This window comes from Colobus angolensis, unplaced genomic scaffold (genome assembly GCF_000951035.1).
Source record: "Colobus angolensis palliatus isolate OR3802 unplaced genomic scaffold, Cang.pa_1.0 Scaffold82, whole genome shotgun sequence".
In the NCBI taxonomy this organism is placed as follows: Eukaryota; Metazoa; Chordata; class Mammalia; order Primates; family Cercopithecidae; genus Colobus; species Colobus angolensis.
This window is the reverse complement of record NW_012122043.1, coordinates 3,870,472-3,880,108: the sequence shown is the minus strand read 5'-3', so window position 1 is coordinate 3,880,108 and position 9,637 is coordinate 3,870,472. Positions and strand designations below refer to the sequence as shown.

Genomic DNA, 9,637 nt, shown 5'->3' with positions numbered 1-9,637 from the left:
GCTTGCAGTGAGCCGAGATAGCGCCACCGCACTCCAGCCTGGGAGACAGCCAGACTCCGTCTCAAAAAAAAAAAAGACGGAGGTTGGCCCTTAAGATTTGGAACAGGTTCAAGAGAGAGGAATAGCAAGATTTAAGGGATGGTTCCTGACGTCTAAGGGCGCATTTAATATATTTTCAAGGCTAAGGTAGGGCAAGATCTGGAGGAGAGAGGATGGTACCCCAAGTGTCATCCTCCATTGACAGGTCAATGGACAGTACAGCGACATGGGAACAGAGCAGGTGTGGACAGAACGCATGGTTTCCCAGGGAGGGCAGTATTTTTCCATGAGGATGCAAGAGTGAAAGCCTGGGAGATTCCATGAAGAGCTGAGGGGCTTCTGAGCCACAGCTTAAACCTTAACCCTCCTCCTCCCAGATACATTCAAATCCAAGTACTGACAATGATCTAGTAAGACCTAGGCTTCCCTGGCTACCGTCTATCAAGGAATGCCACTGTCTACCTGTGGGCAGTGTGCATCAGATTGGGTTCTCTGCGGGGTCTTGCTGATCTTAAAGAGAATGCAGGGCCCTGTGAGTCTCACCTCTGTACCCCCAGCACACAACTGGTGCTCAACACATTCGCAAGGGGAACGCTGAGCAAAGCGGAGGCCCGGGTTCCCTCCTGGAGAAACCTGCTTCCCCTCCATGGTCTCAAGCGTCCCCTCCTTCCTTGACCTCAGTCGTTGATTTCCGCTGCACTTCCTATCCCTGGGGGAGCTTTCAACACTCCGCCGTTCAGGCCGCCGTTCCCGCAGCCCGGGCCCCGCTCTCTAGGGCTGGGCCCCCGGCGGCCCTGGGCTGGCCCCGCAGACCACCTCTCTCGCCTTCGCTTCCTCAGGAGTAAATTGGGCGGCGGGGGCTGCAGGGCCTTCATCTCTTCCTGTGTCCCGCGATGTCGGAGAGACCGCAGCCCAGCCTCTGCCACCGCAGAGCTGCTTATCCGGCAGCGCGACTCCCTCGGGCACCGTCGGATGCCGTTGCTCACCGTTAGGCAAGTGTTTTAAGAAGCATGAGGCCGAGACGGGTGGATCACGAGGTCAGGAGATCGAGACCATCCTGGCTAACACGGTGAAACCCCGTCTCTACTAAAAAAAATACAAAAAACTAGCCGGGCGAGGTGGCGGGCGCCTGTAGTCCCAGCTACTCGGGAGGCTGAGGCAGGAGAATGGCGGGAACCCGGGAGGCGGAGCTTGCAGTGAGCTGAGATCCGGCCACTGCACTCCAGCTTGGGTGACAGAGCGAGACTCCGTCTCAACAAAAAAAAAAAAAAAAAAAAAGAAAGCATGAGGATGTCGAGTGTCAAATGCTGCAAAGGGCTCAGAGCTCGCGACCAAGGGGCGTGGTCTCCGGGCCGAGAAGGCCTCTGGGCACTGTAGTCCTGCCTCGGCATCAAGTGTCCTTTTATAAAAAAAAAAAAAAAAAAAAAAAAAACTGGCCCTTGGTCCGTCGCTGCCTCTGTGTTCCTGTCGGGCTTCCCAGCAGCGGCCTAGAGGAAAAGTAAAAGATGTCTGAATATATTCAGGTAACCGAAGATGAGAACGATGAGCCCATTGAAATACCATCGCAAGACGATGGGACGGTGCTGCTGTCCACGGTTACAGCAGTTTCCAGGGGCGTGTGGGCTTCGCTACCGGAATCCAGCGTCTCAATGTCTGAGAGGTGGACGGCTGGTGGAAGGAATGCTGCCTGCCCCCGATGCTGGCTGGGGAACTCTGGTGTATGTTGTCAACTATCCGAAAGATAACAAGAGAAAAATGGATGAGACAGATGCTTCATGAACAGTGCAAGTGAAAAGAGCAGTCCAGAAAACATCGGATTGAACAGTGTCGGGTCTCCTGTGGGGAACAACTGAACAGGGCCTGAAAGAGTATTGCAGTACCTTTGGAGAAGCTCTTACGGTGCCACAAAGCCAAGATGAGCCTTTGAGAAGCAGGAAAGTGTTTGTGGGGTGCTGTACGGAGGACATGACTGAGGATGAGCTGCGGGAGTTCTTCTCTCAGTACGGGGATGTGATGGATGTCTTCATCCCCGAGCCGTTCAGGGCCTTTGCCTTTGTTACATTTGCAGATGGTCAGATGGCGCAGTCTCTTTGTGGAGAGGACTTGATGATTAAAGGAATCAGCGTTCATATATATCCAGTGCCGAACCTAAGCACAATAGCAATAGAAAGAAGTGGAAGATTTGGTTGTAATCCAGGTGGCTTTGGGAATCAGGGTGCATTTGGTAATAGTAGAGGGGGTGGAGCTGGTTTGGGAAACAATCAAGGTAGTAATACGGGTGGTGGGATAAACTTTGGTGCATTCAGCATTAATTCAGCTGTGATGGCTGCCACCCAGGCAGCACTACAGAGCAGTTGGTGTATGGTGGGCATGTTAGCCAGTCAGCAGAACCAGTCAGGCCCATCGGGTAAGAACCAAAGCCAAGGCAACATGCAGAGGGAGCCAAACCAGGCGTTTGGTTCTGGAAATAACTCTCACAGTGGTTCTAATTTTGGTGCAGCAATTGGCTGGGGATCAGCATCAAATGCAGGGTCGGGCAGTGGTTTTAATGGAGACTTTGGCTCAAGCATGGATTCTAAGTCTTCCGGCTGGGGAATGTAGACAGTGGAGTTATGGCTGGTTGGTATAGAATGGTTGGAATTCAAATTTTTCTAAACTCATGGTAAGCATATTGTAAAATACATAAGTACTATGAATTTTCAAAATTGGTTTGTTCAGTGTAGAGTATATTCAGCAGTATTTTTGACATTTTTCTTTAGAAAAAGGAACAGCTAAAGGAATTTTATAAGTTTTGTTACATGAAAGGTTGAAATAGTGAGTGGTTGAAAGTGAACTGCTGTTTGCCTGATTGGTAAACTAACACACTACAATAGGTAGTAAAAGGTTTCTCCTGTAATATTTTATCCCTGGACTTGTCAAGTGAATTCTTTGCATGTTCAAAATGGAAACCATGGATTAGAACTACATTTGTTACCCCTTGTTTTAATTTGAACCCCACCATATGGATTTTTTTCCTTAAGAAAATCTCCTTTTAGGAGATCATGGTGTCACAGTGTTTGGTTCTTTCGCTTTGTTTTTAACACTTGTCTCCCCTCAAATACAAAAGTACAATATGAAGCCTTCATTTAATCTCTGCAGTTCATCTCATTTCAAATGTTTATAGAAGAAGCACTTCATTGAAAGAAAGTAGTGTTGTAAATATTGTGCCATAGGAAAACTTTTTTTTTTTTTTGAGATGGAATCTCGCTCTGTCGCCCAGGCTGGAGTGCTGTGGTGCGATCTTGGCTCACTGCAAGCTCCGCCTCCTGGGTTCACGCCATTGTCCTGCCTCAGCCTCACGAGTGGCTGGGACTACAGGCACCTGCCACCACGCCCAGCATTTTTTTTTTTTCTTTTTGGAGAGACGGGGTTTCACCATGTTAGCCTGGATGATCTCGATCTCCTGACCTCGTGATCCGCCCTCCTCGGCCTCCCAAAGTGCTGGGATTACAGGCGTGAGTCACCGCGCCCGGCCAGGAATACTTCTGTCTACATACTTTCTCATTCAAGAATTCGTCTTCAGCACCACAGGCCGCGTCTTTGACGGCGGGTGTCCCATTTTTATCCGCTACTCTTTATTTCATGGAGTCGTATCAACGCTATGAACGCAAGGCTATCATGTGGAACCAGAAGGCTGTTTGGACTTTTGAAACCTTGTGTGAGATTGATGGTGGTGCCCAGGCATGAAAGGCTAGTATGAGCACGAAAAGGAGAGCGCGCGCGCAGAGACTTGATGGTGCATAATGGATACTTTTTAACTTGGAGAGATGTGTCTCGATCCTGTGGCTTTGGTGACAGTGTGCAGACAGCAATGATAGCAAACAATGTACGAATGTTTTTTGCATTCAAAGGACATCCACATCTGTTGGAAGACTTTAAGTGAGTTTTTGTTCTTAGATAACCCACATTATTTGAATGTGTTAAGTGAAACGATACTTATACTCCCCCTACCTCTTTGTAAACTGCCGTGAATGCTGTATGGTGTGTGTTCTCTTCTGTTACTGACATGTAAGTGTGGAAATACGAACTGAAACTGATGGGCTGAGAATATGGACTGAGCTTGTGGTGTGCTTTGCAGGAGGACTTGGAAGCGGAGTTCCCCAGTGAGCTCTGGTGTCTCAAAGAAGGGTGGAAGTTCTAATGTCTGTTAGCTACCCATAAGAATGCTGTTTGCTGCAGTTCTGCGTCCTGTGCTTGGATGCTTTTTATAAGAATTGCCATTGTTGGAAATTCTTAAATAAAACTGATTTAAATTAAAAAACAAAACAAAAAACAAAACACTAAGTAGAGGAGTTGGAACTACATCTCCCATGAGGCCCCGCTGCTCGCCTCTGGCAGGGCGGGGCTGGAGGGGGCGTGGTCAAGGCCTCGGCTGTTCCGAGCGCCTCCGAGCGCATGGCGCCCCGCCCCGAACCTGACTCCAAGGGGCTCGGGGATTCCCCAGCGCCCTCTCAGGGCAGTCCCGGAAGGGCTCAAGGGCTGGGCGCGCGGGCTGATCGAGACCGTCCGGGTCCTGGCTCTCGGGTCACTTGCAGAGGCCTGAGTTCCGAGCAGAGCGTAGGGAGGGCTGGAAGGGAGGATCCCCGGGGGGGGGGGGGGCGGCGGTGCTGAGCCGGGCAGAGTCTTGAAGGTCGCAGTCAGGACGGCCGTGGAGTGGGAGGGGAGTCAGAGGCCTGCTGCGGAGGCCCAGGTTAGAAACGCGGCTGCCTTGGACTCGGTCGGTGGCAAAGACGACACGTGGAGGCAGGGCTTAGAAGTAGAGCTCGGCCGGGCGCGGTGGCTCACGCCTGTAATGCCAGCACTTTGGGAGGCCGAGGCGGGCAGATCACGAAGTCAGGAGATCGCGACCATCCTGTCTAACACGGTGAAACCCCGTGTCTATTAAAAATACAAAAAATTAGCTGGGCTTGGTGGCGGGCACCTGTAGTGCCAGCTACTTGGGAGGCTGAGGCAGGAGAAACGCTTGAACCCAGGAGGCGGAGGTTGCAGTGAGCCGAGATCTCGCCACTGCACTCCAGCCTGGGCGATAGAGTGAGGCTCCGTCTCAAATAATAATAATAATAATAAATAAAAATAGAAAAAGAAGTAGCGCTCATGGGGGCGACAGAGTGAGGCTCCGTCTCAAATAATAATAATAATAATAAATAAAAATAGAAAAAGAAGTAGCGCTCATGGGCTTGACTGATTGGAAGTGGGATGGCAGGAAGAGGGTGAACTTGAGGGTGACGTCTAGATTCTTTTGCTCAATCCATGGGGTGCCAAGAAGTGGTGATGGCTGAGGATCTGTTGTTTTGGTGGTGGTGTGAGCCCATCTGACATCTAAGTGCAGTCATTGAGTGGACAGGAGGATAGAGAGGAGCCGGTCGCCTGGAGAGGGACTTTGAATCAAGAGTACAGGATTGGCAAAAGGGGCCGAATGGAGTCACTGGGTGTGGGGGCGGCAGGGAAGACTGAGGACAAAGCCTTGGGAAGGACACATCCAATTGGAGGTCGGCAGGGAGGAGGAGCATTGAGTACAGGGGACTGAGGATGACCAATGAGGTAGAAGGAAGGCTGGTGTGCTGCCCTTGAGGTTGGAGGAGGAGCCTCCAGATGCATGAGTCATAACCCAGGAGAGGTGACGTTGACATGCAGACATGCCCACTGGGTTGGGAAGCATGCTTATCACTGGAGATTTTGACTGTGCAGTTTCAGTGGAAGGGTGGCCAATAGCTTGACTGGAAAGGAATGAAGAGGAATGAGATGTGTGGAAGTGGAGGCAGTAAGTGTAGATGATGCTTTCAAGGAATTTTGCTTTAGAGCAAATAAATGAGGCAGAGGCTAACAGTATGTCAGATCCAGGGAGGTTCTTCCGAGTGGAAGTATTCATATTACAGCCTGTTTGTAGGTTAATGAGAATGATCCAGAAGGGAGGAGAAGCTAATGGTGCAGTGGAGAGCAGAGTCCCTGAGCAGGTGAGCTGGGATGGGGGCCCATGCCCATGTGGGAAGTGGGAGCCACACTGCTTCACAATGGAAGGCAGAATGCCTGGGCCAGGGCGCAGGCAGGTGTCACAGACAGAGAATGTCCTTCATGACCACATCCTAATTCCCAGAACCTGCAAATATGCCAGTTTACATGGCAAAAGGGACTTTGCAAATGTGATTAAGAATTAAGCTAAAGACCTTCATACAGGGAGATTATCCTGGATTCTCCGGGGGCGGGGGGAGGGGGCTGGTGTTATCACAAGGATCTTTAAAAGTAGAAGGAAGAAGAAGTGACCACGGAAGAAGGGTCAGAGAGATGCAGCGCTTCCAAGGAACTTTGAGAATGGAGGAAGGGACCGTCTTCCTAGGAATGTGGGTGGCCCCTGAATGAAGACAGGGCAGAAGGAACACAGCACTGCCTGCCAACACCTTGATCTTAGCCCAGTGAATCCTGACAGACTTCTAACCGTGGAACTGCAAGATAATAACTGTGTGTTTGAAGCCACCAAGAGTGTAGTCATCGGCTTTGGCAGACATAGAAAACTAATTCAGTGGGTCAGGGATTCGGATGGGAAGGAGACAGCCCTCAGAGAAGGATCTGGGTGGGAAGGAGACAGCCCTCAGAGAATGGCGTGTGGGGAGCCTGGGGGCTCTGGGAGAGAGGAGCTGGTGTGAAACAACCAGTTGCCTGGGAAGCTGGTGGCCCCAGGCCGCCCCACAGGCAAGAGCAGCTCTCAGCCCCGGGAGACCAACAGTGGTCACTGGTGTGGGAGCCAGTTTACATTTCCAAAAGAAGCTGCACTTGAGGATTACTGTGAAGCTGACTTCAGGGCTGGAGGGGCACAGGGCCAGAGTTCTGGGTTAGTGGCTTCTGACCCTGGTCCTAGCGACTCTTTTACTCCAGGTCAGCCTCCCGCACCTTGCCTCCTGGGCTTCCCCTTGACCCCCTCCTCGGGCCTCTGGGAAGGTGTGATGAGTGGATTTCAGAGGTGAAATTTGTTGCTTTGAAGCAGTCCGTGGCTGATGCTCCCTGAATGGCAGGAGAGCTCATTGGCACGGCCTCTGGGTGGTATTGGGAGCCAGGGCTTTCAGGATGGCCCGTTATCCTTCCGTGTTCCTGTGGGTACATCCTACATCAGTCTGTCTGAGGAAATAAAAATAATCCCAGGAGTGATATTTCCATTGCTCGAGTGGGGCGCTGGCTCCTCACTGCCCCAGCAGCTCAGCTTCAGATGAGAAAGTTAAAACTGCATCTGGTTATAGGCCAGTGGCTTCTATGATTGAATTGAGGTGAGTCAGAACGAACCCCAAACTTTGAAACGCCCCTGGTGGCCAGGACCTGCTTGGGGGCTTTTGTAAAGGGGCTGCTGGGAAAGGTGTTCTTAAGGCAAAAGCACATGTCCAGAGAAGAGACCCCGATGTCAATCCTAAGTTGTCACACCTCGGCCCTAGCCTGGGGACTGCCAACCGCCAGTGAGAAGCTGCTGCTTTGGGGTCATGGAGCAGGAGGATGGGGCTAGGCTAACTGTGGTGGTGACTTCAGCCGGCTGGCCACGTGCTATCTGCAGGTCTTGCCCAGCCCAACAGGGCAGGCTCCTGCACCCCAGCTGCCCATCCTGCCACCCTCCATCCCTGAGGGTTCTGACCTCCTGGACCCAGTTGGACCTAAGGCTCAAGCCCCCTGGGGCCTTGGTACTTTCATTTCAGGCTACAAACTGGGTGGGTCTCCTTGACCCTGAAGTCAATGGCACCAGTGGGGAAGCTCCTTCTTCAGTCAAGATAAGCGACAACCTCACACAAGTAGACTGATGTCTACGTCGTGCTTGTGGGTCCTAAAACAGGTCTTTGAAAGATACTTTCAAGCCAAATGGGTAGCAATTAGGCATTATTTAATTATTTCTGAAGCTCATGAACAAGAAAATAGTACAGAGACAGGTCATCTCCCTATCACTGAGTTACCCTGGAGACAAGCCTCGTGCAAACAAAATCCTTCTCCAGGACACACACAATGCCCAGGAACAGGCTGGGCCTGAGGACCTGCCTAGCATCGGGGACAGAAGCACTGCCTGCTGCAGACACAGCCACGAGTGCATCCCCACCACCACCACACTGCTCGCTCTGCTGAGAAAGGGTGAGGTTTTTTGTTTTGTTTTGTTTTGTTTTGTTTTTTGAGACGGAGTCTCGCTCTGTCGCCCAGGCTGGAGTGCAGTGGCAGGATCTCAGCTCACTGCAAGCTCCGCCTCCCGGGTTCACGCCATTCTCCTGCCTCAGCCTCCCGAGTAGCTGGGACTACAGGCGCCACCACCTTGCCCGGCTAGTTTTTTGTATTTTTTTTAGTAGAGACGGGGTTTCACCGTGTTAGCCAGGATGGTCTCGATCTCCTGACCTCGTGATCCGCCCGCCTCGGCCTCCCAAAGTGCTGGGATTACAGGCTTGAGCCACCGCGCCCGGCCAGGGTGAGGTTTTAAAGGATATTCACCAGCCTCAGATGCAGGGGAAATGTGCTTAGTTTAGCATTTACACATCTGACACATTAATGACATATCACTCAACAATACTTCCAGGGTAACTAACTCAAAAATTCTTTATTTAGTACAATTGTCACATTTGATGTCAACGGAATACACAAACTCAAGTGTGCTACAAACAAGATGTACAGAGCCTCACAGCGCTGGGCAGCGCTGCAGACTGCACCTGCCTCTCGTCTCCCCGCTGAAGTGGCAAATTCAAGCTTTTGTTTAGCCCACGGCTGCCTGGAACACTAGTGCCCAGCACCATTCCTGCCACCTCTGCCCCCAGAGCCGGCACAGGGCTGGTGAAGGCTGGGCGGGTGAACCTGGGACAACGCTGGTAGCTCTACAAGATTCTTCCTCCTGCCTGTAGCTCCCTCCCTCTACCCACCCCTGAGCTGCAGGGTCCCTAAAAGTTTCTTAAGAAACGGGGCTGGGGCCTGACTGGGCTGGTCACCAGGGGCTGCCCTGCAGGCCATCCACAGAAGGAGGAAGGGAAGACCTGGGAGACTTCCAAGGCGCCCTACCCCACCACATCTGAACCCCTAGGAGGAGGGAGGAGATCCAGGGAGGGCCGGGCCCACCCCTGCAGGACTCTGGCTGGCACTGGTCACCAAGGCCTCCAGACACTCTGGGCAATTTGGGCTGCGGTCAGGCTGCCCAGGGCTGTGGGCACCAAGTCAGACCCCTCAGCAGGAGCCCGACTCAGTTCAGCCTCAGGGGCCTCCTCCAGGTCAGAGCACAGGTCGTCCCCGGGCCCAGGGAGGCTGGGTATCGGGGATCCCGGAGCCCCTCCCGCAGGCCAGCCACTCCGCCCAGGGGCTCCAGGTGTCCCCGCCAGGGCGTCCCCCAGCAGATCCTGGAAGCTGCTGCCCTCACGCAGCGGCATGGACTCGAGCAGATGGTTCAGGAGCTCGGCAGCGACGGTGGCGTCGATGGCCTGGCACGTGGACACGAACGTGTGCACCTCGTGCATGCACTGGATGTAGCCGGCAGCGAAGCGCTCGCTCGCTTCCGCCTGCAGCTGCTCGCGCTCTGGGCCCGAGGGTGGGAGGGAGAGAGCCGCGTCCCGCGCGGTGAGCG

At 52.7% G+C, this 9,637-nt stretch overlaps 1 protein-coding gene and 2 pseudogenes across 2 annotated transcripts in view; 1 reads left to right on the top strand and 2 right to left on the bottom strand.

Annotated features, from left to right (window-relative positions):
- Positions 1-914, bottom strand: part of LOC105502954 — an 11,423-nt pseudogene extending 10,509 nt beyond the window's left edge. The window contains exons 1-2 of the transcript XR_001000421.1: positions 740-914; positions 583-609 (exon numbers count right to left, since the gene is read on the bottom strand). The product of XR_001000421.1 is annotated as an uncharacterized LOC105502954 (transcript). The remainder of the gene's footprint in view (positions 1-582; positions 610-739) is intronic.
- Positions 915-932: 18 nt separating this feature from the next.
- Positions 933-3,192, top strand: LOC105502952 (annotated as a pseudogene).
- A 5,413-nt stretch (positions 3,193-8,605) lies between these two features.
- HES6 (hes family bHLH transcription factor 6) lies at positions 8,606-9,635 on the bottom strand (the record flags this gene model as incomplete). Its single annotated transcript, XM_011929648.1, has 1 exon — positions 8,606-9,635. A coding segment is annotated over one exon (471 nt), but the record flags the coding sequence as incomplete, so codon positions are not given.
- Positions 9,636-9,637: the final 2 nt, after the last annotated feature.